A 16,229-nucleotide genomic window follows, 5' to 3' on the forward strand; every position below is an offset into this window, starting at 1 on the left:
AGCTCAGCGCCTAGGCCCTGAGTTCAAGCCCCAGGACCGACAAAACAAAAGGATAAAGCATCTCTTTTTTCATGTGAGGGGTGCATCCCTTCTAGAAACATGTTCTGGAAGCTGGAAAGGAATGTGGGAAGCAGACATGCATTCCACAAACCAGTCTTTGCTGTGGTTTGGGCTCTGATCTGATTTTCGTGGGTTTTTGTTTTGTTTTTTGTTTTTTTGCTTTGGTGATTAGTAACGGTCGGCCTTTTCCAGGAATATTTCTCTGAGCTTCCTATGGGATGGAGATGGCTGGCCTTCTTCAACCATGAGTTATCTAAGGACAGAGCCCTTTTAAGTCTCCTTCTCAGATTCCCATCTCTTCTGAGAAATTTAGAAAAAAATCTCCTTTGACTATAGACATTGGGAGGGTCAGTCATGTGGAAGTTGCATCTTGTGATTTGAGCTTTAATATTATTATTTTGGTGGTGTGTGAGTGTGGAAATGACTCTTAAAGTTGTAATTAGAATCACACAGCTTGGGGGGCATGGTGACTTTTCTTTCTTTTTCCTTCAGGAATCCCTGAGAAACCGGAACCTTGTATAACTTGGCAGATTGGCAGATGAGCTGGTGGAAGGGCTGTAAAGCTGGCTAGAGCCTCAGACGGCTGCAGCCATGAGCACAGCACCTTTTCCACACTTGGTGTGTGGCTCGTCCATTCACTCCTGGTGTGAACCGGGGCTAGGCCAGCCTGAAGCCACCACGTCCTCGATCACCGTCCCACACCGCATCCTGCGGTCCTGTGGATGTCCACCACCACCGGCCCCTCCTTTCCCCCATGGAACCCACTCATTTCCACTCTGTGGACCAACACGACCTCGTTCCTTCCTGTTGTTAGTGGTGCTGGGGGGGAAGTTTGAGGGGAAGAGGGGTGCAAATAGAGCGAGTGAGTCAGGGCAGAAGAAACTGCGGGGCTGAGGGCTGAAATGACAAGCCCTCGTCCCTCCTTTCCACTCAGAGGGGAAGTTCACCGGGAGTGAGAGAATCACGGGATCGGGGGTGGGGGGGCACAAGAGAACCACTGGTTAGTGTGACAGCTTTGATGCTAAAGAAAAAGGGAGACCCTTCCACCCTCGACTCGTCTCCGTTCTGTGCTCCATTCAGTGGCTTTCCAGATGTTCCACCATTGGTGTAAATGAGAGTCAGGTAGGGGAGGAATCTAGAGTTGAATCCCACACTGGTTCTGGCTCACTGGTGAGTCCCACTCAAGCCTCTGCCTTCCTTCTCTTTGTGAAGTAGGCCAGGACCCTTGTCCCAAGATTTTTATTTTGGTTGATCCTGGGGCTTGAACTCAGGGCCTGGGTGCGGTCCCTGAGCTCTTCACTCAAGGCTGGTGCTCTACCACTTGAGCCACAGTGCCACTTCTGGCTTTCTGGTGGTTGATGGGAGATCAGTCTCACAGGCTTTCCTGCCTGGGCTGGTTTTGAACCGGGATCCTCTAGATCTCAGCCTCCTGAGTAGCTGGGATGATAGGCGTGAGCCACCAGCAGCGCCCGGCTTTGTTGGAAGATTTAGGTATCTGAAAGTACATTGGAAATGGAAAGACGTCCTTAAATTCCCCCTGAACTCCACATTCATCCTAGGCCAGGAAATTGGCTGGCAGGGGTAGAAATGTCCTGAATTCGGCTCTTTGAGATTGGGCCTAATTTCCTTTCTTCTTTCCAGTCCTGGGTCTTGAACTCAGGGCCTGGGCTCTGTCCCTGAGCCTCTCTGTGCTCAAGGCTAACGCTCTACCGCTTGAGCCATGGCTCCACTTGGGGCTTTTTTGGGGCGGTTCTTTGGAGATCAGAGTCTCATGGATTTTCCTGCCCAGGCTGGCTTTGAACTGCGATCCTCAGATCTCAGTCTCCCGAGCAGCTGGGGTGACAGGCGTGAACCATCCATGCCAGGCTCAAGCTGGAGACTGCTGGAGTCTGGGAGGGGGAGGTGGGGGGACAGGGTGACCCTGACTTGCACTCTTGTTTACACAGGTCGAGGCCAGCGTCTGTATCCACACCCAGGGCGGTGGCATCTCTCCTGGATGAAGAACAAGCAGGCCTTTGACTTTCACACTCTCTTCCCAGCCTCCACCAGCCCAGCCATGGTTTTATTCCCCCCTACCCCCCCTCCCTGGCCAGCATTTTGCCACTTAGGTTCTTTTCTTCTGATCCCAGGGCCTGCTGAGAACAAGGAGCCATCTGTGCGTGGACAGTAAGAGCCTGTGGTCCGGGGATGTTAGCCAGACGCGGCCCCCACCTCCTGCCTCCCACGCGGGCTGTGTACCACACCTGCTTAGTCCCGGCCAACCCTCAACCTCTTCCCTCATGGGCTCCCCGCCCCGCGTTGGTGCTTGGGCTGCCCGGTCCCCCACCCACCCCGCACGCCACCCAGCGGCCCAGGGGCCCAGGTCTGTAGCGCCTGGCCTGAGTGCCAAGCAGCCAGGACTCAGTGTGAAGTGCTCCCGGCTCCCCTGGGCAGCCCGCTGGACATAAAGCAGGGAGCAATGGGGTTGCCTCTTACTGATTTAAAATTTATTTTTATACTGTGATGACAAAGGTGACGGGCAGAGGGGCGACAGTGACATCAGTCGGGTCATGAGCGCATGTCCCTGTGGACCCTGTCCTCCCTTTCCTTGCTCTCTCCCCCAGTGTTTCCCTCCCGTCCCCACCCATGAGAGGTAGAGTTCATTCTCCACCTGGTGTCCAGTGAGGACCACGGCTGCCTTGGTTCCCCCTCTGTCCCCCCATTTCTGTGTCTCCCTCACTCTCCCAGAGACAGAGAAACCCACCCAGGAGACAAAGAGAAAAGAAAACAAAGACAACATAGAAAAAAACCCTCCTGTGTCCATTTCCTGGCGTCCATCTTGATAGGCTAGTTATTTAACTGAGTGGTTGATTCACACAATGCTGTCAACATTTCCTTCCTTCTTTCCTCCCTTCCCTCCCTTCCTTCCCTCCCTCCATTCTTCTTTCTTTCTCTCCCTCTTTCCTTCTTTTCCTTTCTTCCTTCCTCCCTTCCCTTTCTTCCTTCCTTCCCTCTCTCCCTTCTTTCTTCCTTTCTTTCCTTCTCCTCCTTTCTTCCTTCCTCCCTCCCTCCCTTCCTTCCTTCCTCCCTTCCTTTCTTCCCTTCCTCCCTTTCCTCCTCCCTCCCTCCCTTCTTTCCTTCCTTTCCTCCTTCCTTCCCTTCCTTCCCTCCCTCCCTCCTTCCTTCCTTCCCTCCCTTCTTTCCTTCCCTCCCTTCCTCCCTCCCTCCCTTCCTCCTTCCCTTCCTCCCTTCCTCCCCCTTTCTCTCTAATGTACTTGGTTCATTTCCAGTTCAAAACCAGGAGTCATGACTTAACTTTTGACACACAAAAAATCCCAAACAACAACAACAAAACTAAAACCATGGCAGAACAGCACTTAACCCTTTTATTTCCGGCTCTGGATCAGAGAAGGCCCTGTGGTGGGGGAAGCTGGTGGAGCTTCCATCCTCAGACAACCGCAAGCAGACAGAGAAGGTGCTGGAAGAGCGGGCCCCATCTTAACCACAGACAGCAGATCACTGTGTGTCCCAGTGCCACGGGCGGGAATCGAGGGGGAGAGGAAGCGAGATCGGGTCATCGCCTGGACCCTGTACGTGTGTGTGTGTGTGTGTGTGTGTGTGTGTGTGTGACATGTGTGTGTGTGTGCACAGGTGTGATGTCCTGTGATCCAGTCTGGTGTAGCAGAGGTGAGCCTTGCTCATTTTATTTAGCACAAAGTAGATGTGCATGGTCAATAGGAGCAGGGGGAGAAATCACAGTTCTTCCTTAGCGGTGGCGTCTTCCGATTTATCAGCTTCCCTCTGAAAAAAAAACCAGCACGCAGACATTTATTTACTATTATTATTATTATTATTATTAATTATTTGTGTGTGTGCATGTATGTCCTGGATCTTGAACTCAGGGCCTGGACACTGTCCCTGAGCTCTTTTGCTCCAGGCTGGTGCTCTACCACTTGAGCCACAGCGCCACTTCTGGTTTTCTGGTGGTTCATGGGAGATCAGAGTCTCATGGACTTTCCTGCCCCGGGCTGGCCTCAAACCTCAATCCTCCGATCTCAGCCTCCTGAGCAGCTGGGATGACAGGTGTGAGCGCCAGCGCCCGGCTAGAGAGCCCATCTTTAGGTTCAGAGCCCAGAGGGTTATTTAAACCAATTAATTTTGGTCAATACTGGGATTAAAACTCAGGGCCTTACCCTGACAAGTCAGGGGCTTGAGCTTCGCTAGAGCCCCAGCCCCAACCGTGTTCATGTATTTATTTATTGTGCTTTAGTTACGATTCAGACAGGGTCTTGAGCGTTCGCCTCAGGCTGACGATCCTCCTACTCTCCCTTCCGCCCAGCCGGGACTACAGGCGGGAGCCGCCGCTCCCCACCCCAGCGCAGCGAATTTTTCCTAAACCGTCGCCCGGGCCCCGCTGCTCGCCTCCTGTCACGCTTACCGATGCCTCCCCAGCCAGGAACCCGGCACAGAACTCCTTCACCTGGTCCACGTCCACCTGGGAGATGGGCAGCGTGTCCCACTGGTCGTCCAGCGTCCGGTAGATCGCCAGGGCCGGCAGCTGGGACGCCCGCAGCCTGAAGTATGACACCACCTTGCGGTTGTCTTTCTGGCCGCTGTCCACCAGAACGAAGAGGATCTGCGAGAGAAGATGTGAAGATGATGCAGGCGAAGAAATGAAGATGCAGGCGAAGAAATGAAGTGAAGATGGCAGGTGAAGAAATGAAGTGTAGATTGAAGAGGAGTTAATGTGGACAGACACTCCGAGATTGTTAGTTTCATCTGTGCTGCCTGACTGACATTTCCCTGGAGTTTTAATAGTTCTATCTTGGGAGGCTTTGCTACCTTATTCCTTTCAGAAGGAAGGAAGGAAGGAAGGAAGGAAGGAAGGAAGGAAGGAAGGAAGGAAGGAAGGAAGGAAGGAAGGAAGGAAGGAAGGAAGGAAGGAAGGAAGGAAGCATTTTTGTGTTGCTGTTGGGACTTGAGCTCCAGGCCAGGGCACGCTGCCTTTTAGTTTTTCTTGCTCAAGGCTGGTGCTCTACCCCTTGAGCCACAGCGCCGCTTCCAGTTTTCTGGTGGTTCATTGGAGATCAGAATCTCATGGACTTTTCTGCCCAGGCTGGCTTTGAACCTGGATCCTCAGATCTCAGCCTCCCGAGCAGCTGGGATGACAGGCGGGAGCCACCAGCACCCGGCTGTGTCTCTATTTTCTTTCCTCTCCTCTCACCAAGATAGAAAAATGAAGTCACTTCAACCACCATGAGAAGATGGGGCCTCGCAGGCCTCCCTCGGCACAAGGCCCATCTTTGTGAGGATTATTGAGCTGCAGCCATTGTTACCGGGTTGTCGAAGGGGGTGTTCAAGACCGTCTTGACTCGTGATTTTGCCCGGCGTGGGGTGACCCGACCCTGCTCACCTCTCCCTGGAAGAGCTGGGCTGCCCTTCGGTACGTGGACATATTCTCCTCGAACCCCGGGGATGCCTTGTCCATCATCAGGAGGAGGTGGATCTGAATCACGGTGTTAAACAGGCCCAGCACCGTCTGGAGAATTGAAATGCAGAGAGACAGACAGACAGACAGACAGACAGACAGACAGACAGACAGACAGACAGACAGAGACAGCAAGGAGAGAGACACAGAGAGAAAGAGGGAAAGAGAAAAGAGAAAGGAAGAGAGAGAAGGGGAGGAGGAAGAGAGAGAGGGAGAGAGGGGTGGGAAGGAAAGAGAAATAAGGGAAGGAAGGAGAGAAAGCCAGAGAGGAGAAAGAAGGGTAGGGAGGAGGGAAGGATGGGGGCAGAGCGAGAGGAGGGGGGGAGAAGGAGACATTGGTAACGATGTGGTGAACAGAGAGCCTGGATCTTAAGCCAGTCACCCAAGTGGAACAGCATCCCGTGGCCAGCTGACCACAGGAGATGAATGAGGGCTGGCCACAGGAGCTGGCCACGAGACACTGGACACAGGAGCTGGCCACGAGACACTGGACACAGGAGCTGGCCACGAGATGCTGGCCACGGAGGTTGACACAAGATGCTGGCCACGGGAACTGGCCACGAGATGATGGCCATGGAGGTTGACACAAGATGCTGGCCACGGGAACTGGCCACGAGATGATGGCCACGAGATGCTGGCCACGGAGGTTGACACAAGATGCTGGCCACGGGAACTGGCCACGAGATGCTGGCCACTGGGTGTTGGCCACTGGGTGCTGGCCACGGGAGCTGGCCATGGGCTGACCGCACACTTACCATGGCGTTGTACTCGGTCACCAGGCGTAGGTTGTTGGTGTGGACAAACCGGCTGAGCGTGGCAGCGTCCATGCTTGCGAGCGCCTGGTCCTCTAAGGTCAGCTGCTGGCTGTCCACCTGGGGGGGGACACAGGCCTCCGTCAGCCACTGGCCGGGAACGGACTGACCGCAGGAATCCCAGCGAGACGCTGTCCCTGCTCACGGGGGACCCCGACGGAATGCACCATTAGAATTTAATACGGACAACGATCAATGATCATTGGTTATTAAGTAATATGCAGTGATTACTTAATAATGAATAATTCAGTGACAACTGAGTTGTGAAATGGACAAGTCTGGCTGCCCAGAACTCAATATTAGTAAGGCTTTATTATCAGTCATCATTGTGAATGAATGATGACCCTTCATGATTAATTAATAATGAACAATTAAAGGAATGGGCAGTTATCAAATCACACATGTTTTGCTTACCCGAATTTCATATGAGCAACGATAATTAACACGGAATCATTCCATGGATATAATATAATGATTTCATGACCCGTGTTAATAATGACCAATTTTAATAATGAATAGCAATCGGCGATTGGAACCACTGGATCAGTTTGCTCTCCAAAGCCAGTCCCTGACACCACAATTGAGAAATTATTTTTTGGGGGGTAGCTGAATTCTAAATGTCACAAGGTACTGCTGTTACCCTTGCGGCATAGTTAACGGACCTTTACATCCATGCACGCTTGCATTTTACCTTCCATTCTATTTCTTCCTGCAATCTCTCCTCTCTTCCCTTCCTCTCTTTTCCTCCCTCCCTCCCTCCCTCCCTCTTTCCTTCCTTCCCTCCCTCCCTCCTTCCCTCCTTCCTTCTCCTTCCTTCCTTCCTTGCTTCCTTCCTTCCTTGCTTCCTTCCTTCCTTCCCTCTCTCCCTCCTTCTCCTTCCTTCCCTCCTTCCCTCCCTCCCTCCTTTCTTCCCTCCCTCTCCATCTTCCTTCCCTCCCTACTTCCCTCCTTCTCCTTCCTTCCTTCTCCTTCTTTCTTTCTTTCTTTCTTTCTTTCTTTCTTTCTTTCTTTCTTTCTTTCTTTCTTTCTTTCTTTCTTTCTTTCTCTCTTTCTTTCTTTCTTTCTTGAACTGAGATTTGAACTCAGGGACTTGAACTTTTGCCCCAGGCTGGACTGGAGACTATGATTCTCTTTCCTGTACCTCCCATGCAGTTGGTATTACAGGCAGGCACCCGGGGGCTAGACCCTCCTCCCCGATCTCCACCGTCTCTCCACTCTGCCGGGAGAACACCTGTGAGTATTTCCTTTAGCTCGGATGATCCCAGCCTCCAGAGTAGCTGGGATTACAGGCGTGAGCCACCGGCCCCGGGCTGCTCTCTACTTTGATTCAAGATCTTGGTTCCCCTTGGGTGTGTTAAAGGTGACATTTGCCCACCTCTGATGGCTCATCTGATGAATCTGGACGCAGCCAGCTGTCCTCTGGCCGGCTGTTCATTCTAGAGCCGTTGGCCGGGGACCTGCTCTGAGTGCTATGGTGTTGGGCGGCAGTGTGTGTGTGTGTGTGTGTGTGTGTGTGTGTGTGTGTGTGTGTGTGTGTGTGTGTGTTTCCAAGCCGGAAGGCACGGGAGTATGGTGCTGCTTACACAAAACCCCGCACAGAACAGGGGGGGAAAAAGGCCATGTCCCTGTCTCTACCTACCCACGCTTCACAACCCCAGCGTCCCGAGGTAGAAAGCTCGGGAAAGAACTAGAAAAGCAAGAGGAAAACAAAAGATCCCAGGTGGAGTTTCCATGTGGCTTTGATTCCGGCTTCCACTCTTGAGTCAAGAGTAGGGAAGATGGGGGCTGGAGGCCTGGTCCAGCTGGTAGAGCACCGGCCAGTGGGCGAAAGCATCGGTACTGAGTTCGAGTCCCACCCTTGGACCAAAGTTTACAAAAAGAAAAGCTGGGCACCGGTGGCTCATGCCTGTCATCCCAGCTACTCAGGAGGCTGAGAGCTGAGGATCACGGTTCAAAGCCAGCCCAGGGCAGGAAAATCCATGAGACTCTTATCTCCAATAAAACTACTCAGAAAAAGCCGGAAGTCGTGCTGTGGCTCAAGTGGTAGAGCGTTAGCTCTGAGCACAAAGAGGCTCAGAGACAGTGCCCAGGCCTTGAGTTCAAGCCCCAGGACCGGCAAACAATCGGGGCCCTTTTGATATCACACATACCCCAAGGCTTCCTGATTATATTTTTCTAGGAACTCTTAGGCCTTGTGCCTGTGCGGCCCGGCTGACCTCGCTGCGTGGGCCAGGAGCCCTCGTGGCCCTGGGACTGCGTTTCCCAGCAACCCACCGCCCAGACTTCCCCGAACTAGACTACAGGAAGCAGCCGCTAAGCCAGGTGTCTGGGGCCTGGGGAACGCAGCCCAGGGAGGGAAAGAAAGGGAGAAGATAATCACCCCCTCCCCTCACACCGCAGGGGGGTGGGTGCTGTGATTCACACACACACACACACACACACACACACACACACTCCAACATGCTATGCTTCTGGAAACACAGCCGATGATAAACAAATACATTCTGGAAACCACATTGGAACAGGAAATCTGCCGGACGGGGGCGAGAAATTATTATGTATAATATGCTGGAAAGAAAATCTGACCCTGGGAACCGAGAGTTGGGAACATTATTATATTTCCCCTAATATGTATGTATATATTTATATTTGAGTGTTTGGAAAGAATTTCTACTTAAGAGTTCATTTTATTTGTGTCTCTGAGGAAAGAGGCAGCAGGGGGAAGAAAAAAGCCAGGGAAGGCTGCTAAAAGCTGTATTTGTGGAATGTTATCATCCTCCAAACATAACACAGACTGACTCCCATTAACAACAACAACAGCAACAACAACAAAATGGGGCTGGCCCAGGATAGTCAAATAAGGTCAAGAATGACATTGTTCGGGCTCAGTGGTAGAGTGCTGGCCTAGTGTGCACGAAGCCCTGGGTTCAATTCCTCAGTACCACAACAGACACAGAAAAAAAGCCAGGAGTGGCCCTGTGGCTCAAGAGGTAGAGCATCAGCCTGGAGCAAAAGATGCTCAGGGACAGCATCCAGGCCCTGGGTTTACGCCCCAGGACTGGCAATAAAACAAACCCCACAAAGATGTCAGAGATGGGAGAGGGGCAGTTCAGTGGAAGATCACGGCTAATCACAGGGGCCTAGCTTCAAGGAGGCTTAAGATCCTGGGTGTGAAGGAGACCAAAAGACAAATGGCCCAGGAAGAATACACCAAGAGGGACACTGGGGAGGGAAGCATGCCTTCTCCACGAGCCAGAAACTCTCCCACGGCCTTCCACTCTCCCTACCCTCTCGAAGTCTTCCCTCCAATACTCCACTGTCCCCTCCAAAACTCCAGCCAACCACAGAACCAGCAACCCTGAATTCTGCACCTGCCGCCTCTGTGTTAAGACTCCCCGGTTTCTAGATTTCACCCCCCCTTTCCCCCTAATTTTGGTATCTAGTATTTGTCAATCATCTACTAGACGCCATCACATGGATCCTCGATCCGCCTTTTACTTTGTTCTGCAATCGGTAGCTCGCATTATAGTGCATTATAGCCTCCCACCTCTGGAAGCGGTCTTGAACTCACGATCTTCCCGACAGCTGGCATTACAGGCGAGAACCACTATGCCCTGCCTTTTCGTTAATTTCTGTGGCTGCCTCTCTACCAAGGACCTTCAGTGCCGTTCACCTACGTTTGTATTTTATTTACTTTATTTGGCCTGTCACACCGAGCTCTTGCTTGCTGGGTAATCGGCTATCCTCATGGTTTCCAGAATCATCTGGTAAATTCCCATTCCCGTTCCCACAACTCTCCTAATCTAAAGGCTTGGGGGGGGGGGAGGAAGGAGGCGGGACTTTCCAATGCCAATCAAACAAAACCCCAGCCCGGTTTGGGCTTCTAATGTCTCCCACATATGTCTCTCGTCAAGTCCGTCCATCTCAGATCTCCTTGGCTGCCAGGACATTTTTCTCGGTGCTAGCCAAGTTGGCCAGTTCACCAATTCCTCACTAAACTCCTTTCAAAACAAAACAATCTCCCCGGAGCTGTGGATTTTCCTTTACAATGTCCAAATGTTCTCTCTCACCGACAGCCTGGCTCCATGGCCGCCTCCATCCACATCTTTTTTCTTTTCCCTCCTCCGTCTCCAGAATCGCCACCTTATCACCCGTAGGAAAGCTGTCCACGTGGTACATACTTAGATTTTAAGATCTAGCAGTGCACAGAACACGTTTTGTGGGCTTTTATTTCCACTGTCTGGCAAAGGAAGTATCTAGCCAGTGTCAGCTCCCCAAACCATAAAATCATGGAGCTCAAAATGCCCCTGGAGAGGAGACGCTCCAACCCTTGTATTTTACAGGTGAAAGGGTTGATGGTGCTGAGTGTTAAGTACCTTTTGAGTCTCCCCAGGTGCTCAGTCTTATGACTGACCACCCAGGCCCCTGTCCCCCCCCCCTTCTTCATCGCACCTGTCCTGGACAAGCCAGCGTTGAGTCACCTCGCTGGTCAGCCATGTCCCTGGACTTGAACTTGGAGCCCACCCAGCCGCAGATGCCAAACACCTGGCGTCCTTCCCAGCCCCAGAGGCCTGGGGCTCCGCCAGGCCCCGGGGCCATGCTGGGAAAGGCCGCCAGGCCCGTCCACGCCACTCACCAGACGGAAGAGGCAGACGGTGCTGCCGGTGATGTTGTAATGGCTCAGGACCTCAGAGTGGTTGGTGATGCCAAAGGGCACGTCCTGGAACTCCAGGGCCACGCGGTGGTACACCGCCACGGCTGGCATCTCCAAGTCCTGAGGGAAACAAACAAACGCACAGGAGGAGCAACGAGCAAGCATCAGAGGTTATGTTGGTGGGGACGGGAGAGCGGAGATGGGGTCTCTGTCAGCAGAGTCAGGGGCGTGGGCCTGGTGCACGGCCAGCTCCGTGGACAGTTGGGATCGCCGGGCCAGGGGAATCCACGGGTCACCAGGCCAGGGGTCAGGAGCCCACGGGTGGTGGGGAAATCTCGGGGCGGTGTGTGACCTGAGAGCATGGACTGCTGGAGGGAACCCACTGGAGCAGAGATGTTTTGGGGGACACTTTGTGGAAGGGAGAAGAAGAGAGCCCCCCCCAAATGCAAGAAACAGATGGGGAAATGATCATCATTAATAATGATCATTAGCAAGTATGTTTTAAAAGGAGAATGAAAGCCCTAACCACGTGGAGGGGAAGCAGAGGCTTGAAAACAATATGGCGGGTGGGACCACTCAACAAAATGAATGTGTCCTTCACAGCCCTGGCCGAGGGCAAGGGCCCCCAGACCCCCTCCCATCACGAGCCCCTTCCGGACTTGTGGGCGGAGATGGGGATCCAATCACAGGGAACGCACCAAGGTCAGGGAACCCATCAGAAGAGCTTCAGCAGACCATGTCCACCCCTCAGCCAATCAGCTCCAAGGTCAGGGAGCCAATCAGAAAACTCCCTGCGGAGCATCTTCACCCCTCAGCCAATTGGACCAGGAGTAAATCCTAGATACTGGGGGGGGGGGGAGAAGGAGAGCTAAAAAGAGAGAGACAGAGAGAGACAGAGAGACAGAGGGAGACAGAGAAACAGACAGAGAGAGAGGAGAGAGGGAGGAGGGAAGGGGGAGGGAGGGAAGGGAGGGAGGGAGGGAAAGGAGGGAGGGAGGGAGGGAGGGGAAGGGAGGGAGGGACGGGGAAGCTGGCCCTTTCCCACGTCCCCGGCTGCCCTTGCGACTGTGTGTTCTCGATGAAGCTTCCTTCCTCTCCTGAGCCGGGTCCCAGGTGGCTGGGCCTCGACTTCCAGACCTCCTGGGTGGAGGCCTCGAGGATCCACACAGCCCTGGGCCCCGCCCCGCTGGGGTGGGGGGGCTGGGGCTGGGCGGGGTTTCCACCACCCTTCCAGAACCTTCTCCGGCAGCCACATCGGGTGGTCGTGGGTGGATTGATCGAACCCTTCCTGCATCTGCCTCTCGCTGGGAGGGGCCCGGGGACCCGGCCAGGTGTTGAATGGATTGCAGCTGTCTAGTGGCTGTGTGTGTGTGTGTGTGTGTGTGTGCGTGTGTGCGTGCGTGTGCGTGTGCGTGTGTACCACCTGCCCTGGGGCTCCAGCTCAGCCTCCCTGAGCCTTTTCACCCCATGCTGGAGCCCCAGCCCCACCTCCGGGCCTTTTGGTGGGTCTGTGGAGATACAAGCCCATCCAGGCTGGTTTCGAACCCTGACCCTCGGATCTCAGCCTCCTGAGTGGATGGGGTGACTGGCTGGGCTGGACGTGGCTTGGGTGAGGCCTTCTCTTTTCTAATCCTTGCAAACTGGGACTCACTGCTGGCCTCTGCTGGCCAGTGATGTGTGCTCACGCCCAGCCCGGCCTGGCCCAGGGCCCCGCCTCCCCACCCGGCCTCCAGGCCCTGGGCTCCATCGTCCTCCCTCGTCCAGCTCTGTGCACGGAAGCCCCAGCGTGGCTGGAGTTAGTGAATGGAGACCCACAAGAAGGCCTCGGTGGACAGAGGGAGAGCTAACAGCTTCCCCCTGCCATCCCAGCAACTCAGGAGGCTGAGATCTGGAGGATCACAGTTCAAGGCCAGCCCAGGACAGGAAAGTCTGTGAGACTCTGATCTCCAGTAAACCACCAGAAAGTAGCAGAAGTGGTGCTGTGGCTCACGTGGTAGAGCGCCAGCCTGGAGTGAAAGAGCTCAGGGACAGCGCCCAGGCCCTGAGTTCGAGCCCCACGACCAACCAAACAAAACAAGTCAGGAGAACAGTGCTCCTCAGATGGCGGAGGCCGGGCCGGCCCTGGAGCGGACACCCGGGGTGAGAGGGGGAGTAGAGTCTTGGGGTGCACAGGACATCTCTCTTCCTGTGGATCCTGACCCGGGCACACAGCCCAGAGCTCCCCAAGCAAGCGTGTGCGAGAAAGATGGCACTGCAGAGATGGAATGTTCCAGAAAGTCACAGGCCTTCGTGGACACCAGCCGTCTCCATCCCATGGCCATCCCAGGGCTGGCATAGGAGCCGTGTGCCTGGGGGGGGCAGGGGGAGGACGGGGGGGGGAGGACAGGGAGGACGGGGGGTAGAGAATGGGGGAAGGATCGCGGGGCGGGGGAGGGGGACCAACCTGGAAAAAGCCTATGAGTGTCACCTCAGCCCCCGCGACAAAGTCCACGGCCGACAGGACGTCCATCAGCCACACAGGACCCCGTGAGACACTCGGTTCATCTAGAGAGAGAGCAAGACCACAGAAAACAAGTGAGACAGAGAGAGACAGAGACAGAGACAGAGAGACAGAGAGAGACAGAGACAGACAGACAGAGACAGAGACAGAGACAGACAGACAGAGACAGAGACAGAGACAGAGAGACAGAGACAGAGACAGAGACAGACAGAGAGACAGACAGAGAGACAGAGACAGAGAGACAGACAGAGAGACAGAGAGACAGACAGAGACAGAGAGACAGACAGAGACAGAGAGACAGACAGAGAGACAGAGACAGAGAGACAGAGACAGAGAGACAGAGACAGAGACAGAGATAGAGACAGAGACAGAGAGAGACAGAGAGATGGAGAGAGACAGAGACACAGACAGAGAGACAGAGACAGAGAGATAGAGAGAGACAGAGACACAGACAGAGAGACAGACAGAGACAGAGACAGCAAGAGAGACGGAGACAGAGACAGAGAGACAGAGACAGAGACGGAGAGACAGATAGAGACAGAGACAGAGAGACAGAGACAGAGACAGAGAGACAGAGACAGACAGAGATCGACAGAGACACATACAGAGAGACAGAGAGACAGAGACAGACAGAGAGACAGAGAGAGTCAGAGAGAGAGATAAATGGAGAGAGACAGAGCGAGACAGAGAGAGATAGAGGGAGAGACAGAGATAGAGAATACTCCAGAAAAAGAGACAGAAAGCAAATGTAGATTTCGGGGTGCTGAGCATCTGGCACCCCATGTCACTGTTTCTAGGAACGCAGTGACCACCCTAAGACTTTACGTACTTTTATTGCTATTATTATTACTATTATCATCATCATCACCATCGTCATCATCGTCATCATCGTTACTACCGTCGTGAGCCATCGGGCTGTCTGTCCCCCAGACAGCACGCGGTTAGATCCCCCCCATCTCTGCTTGGTGACACCCAGCACCACCCAGAACATTCTAGGCTTGGGTGAGGAACACCCAGAGAGCGGCTGAGCCCCTCCACAGCCCACACCCCGCTTCTGTTCAATTCCGGGGCTCCCCCCATCCCCAGGGGAAGGAGAGACCTTTTACCTGGGGGTTCTTCCACTTCTGCCGGGAGCCCAGGGCGGGGGCCGCAGGTGAGGAGGAGGAGGAGGAGGGGGAGCACACATCCGGGGCTTGTGGGTTCCATGCTCCGGCCCTGGGTTTGGGGTTCTGGGGTGCAGGATCCCGGCCGAGCTGCCGGCTGGTAAACCCGAGGCGGTGGTGTTTTTAAGTTCTGTGGGAAATCTCGCAGGTGGCCGCGTTGAGGCTCGGGGCCTCCCAAGGTAAACAGCCCGGAAGAAAAGGAGAGGGCTGGGTGCTGGAGGCCGGGTGATGACTGAGGTGCTGGGACCCGAAGGTTCGGAACCAGAACTCGCAGCGGGGACAAAGAAAGAGGGAAGGCCAGGAAAGCTGCAGGGCGGGCGGGAGCTGGCGGCTCCTGCCTTTAATCCCGGCTCCCCCAGGAGCCAAGGTCGGAAGTGAACCCACTGGAAAGGAGTTTGGCCGGGGGAGGGTGGCCGGGGGAGGGAGGCCGGGGGAGGGGGGCCAGGGGAGGGAGGCCAGCGGAGGGAGGCCGGGGAGGCTGGGGGAGGGAGGCCGGCGGAGGGAGGCCGGGGGAGGGAGGCCGGGGGAGGGGGGCCGGGGGAGGGAGGCCGGGGGAGGGAGGCCGGGGGAGGGAGGCCAGGGGAGGGAGGCCAGGGGAGGGAGGCCGGCCGAGGGAGGCCGGGGAGGCTGGCTTTGGCCCGCCGACCCGATGAATCCAAGATGAGATGGCTGCGGGCACTGGGGTCTCAAGCTTAGGAGAAACTTCCAGAAGAAAAGAGCAGGCTGGAGAGTGGACAACACCGACACATGGTGAGCCTGACCAGGTATGTTGCATGTTTATGTGCACACATGTACATGTGCACATATGTGTGCATATGTGTACATGTATATGTGGACACGTGTGTATACACAAACATGTGTATATATGGGCATGTGTTTATGTATGAACATGTGTGTTGATGTGCATGTATATATGCGCATGTGTGCATGTGTGCATGCGTGTATATATACATGTGTGTATATGTGTATATGTGTGTGCATTGATATGTGTACATGTGTGTACATGTGTTTATACATGGACATGTGTGTATGCATGGACATGTGTGTGGACATGTGTATATGTGGACATGTGTGTATGCATGGGCATGTGTGTATGCATGGGCATGTGTATATATGTACATGTGTATGCATGGGCATGTGTGTGCGCATGGACATGTGTGTGGACATGTGTGTATGCATGGGCATGTGTATATATGTACATGTGTATGCATGGGCATGTATGTGCGCATGGACATGTGTGTGGACATGTGTTATGCATGGGCATGTGTGTATGCATGGGCATGTGTGTATGCATGGGCATGCGTGTATGCATGGGCATGCGTGTATATATGGACGTCAAAATGAAAATCCCCCCCAACATAAAGTAAATGATGCCAACAACAAAAACACGGAGGGAAAGGATGAGGCTCCAAGCAGAGTCGGAGTACTATGCAGGCCTCAAAAAGGAAAACTGCACCAGATCTTTTAACCCCGTACACTGTGTTCTGAACACTTGCTGCCCAGGGCCGGATTAGCCTGTTGACCAAGTCCGCCCTCTGTGCTGTGTCTTGCGCCCCCTCCTTCCCTCCCTCCC

At 54.2% G+C, this 16,229-nt stretch overlaps 1 protein-coding gene across 2 annotated transcripts; it reads right to left on the reverse strand.

Moving 5' to 3' along the window:
* Window positions 1–3,620: 3,620 nt before the first annotated feature.
* Erp27 (endoplasmic reticulum protein 27) lies at window positions 3,621–14,960 on the reverse strand. 2 transcript variants are annotated; one of them, XM_070011576.1, is made up of 7 exons: window positions 14,600–14,960; window positions 13,437–13,537; window positions 10,976–11,113; window positions 6,283–6,399; window positions 5,453–5,578; window positions 4,478–4,675; window positions 3,621–3,840 (listed from the first exon to the last, which is right to left on the reverse strand). In XM_070011576.1, exons 1-7 carry the CDS (start codon window positions 14,697–14,699, stop codon window positions 3,793–3,795), a joined length of 828 nt encoding a protein of 275 aa, XP_069867677.1. In that variant the 5' UTR covers window positions 14,700–14,960; the 3' UTR covers window positions 3,621–3,792. The 2 variants fall into 2 exon arrangements, with proteins under 2 accessions (XP_069867677.1, XP_069867676.1); XM_070011575.1 differs by lacking the exons at window positions 3,621–3,840; window positions 4,478–4,675; window positions 13,437–13,537; window positions 14,600–14,960 and adding an exon at window positions 11,692–11,748 and having other exon boundaries at window positions 5,464–6,399.
* Window positions 14,961–16,229: the final 1,269 nt, after the last annotated feature.

Source organism: Dipodomys merriami, unplaced genomic scaffold (genome assembly GCF_024711535.1).
Source record: "Dipodomys merriami isolate MVZ:Mamm:240054 unplaced genomic scaffold, mDipMer1.0.p SCAF_84, whole genome shotgun sequence".
NCBI classification, from domain to species: domain Eukaryota; kingdom Metazoa; phylum Chordata; class Mammalia; order Rodentia; family Heteromyidae; genus Dipodomys; species Dipodomys merriami.

Coding starts and splice junctions, on each gene's coding strand:
- Erp27 (XM_070011575.1), bottom strand. Junction 6,400..10,975: donor CCGTCTGCCTCTTCCGTCTG/GTGAGTGGCGTG, acceptor GTCCCCCCCCAG/GTGGACAGCCAGCAGCTGAC.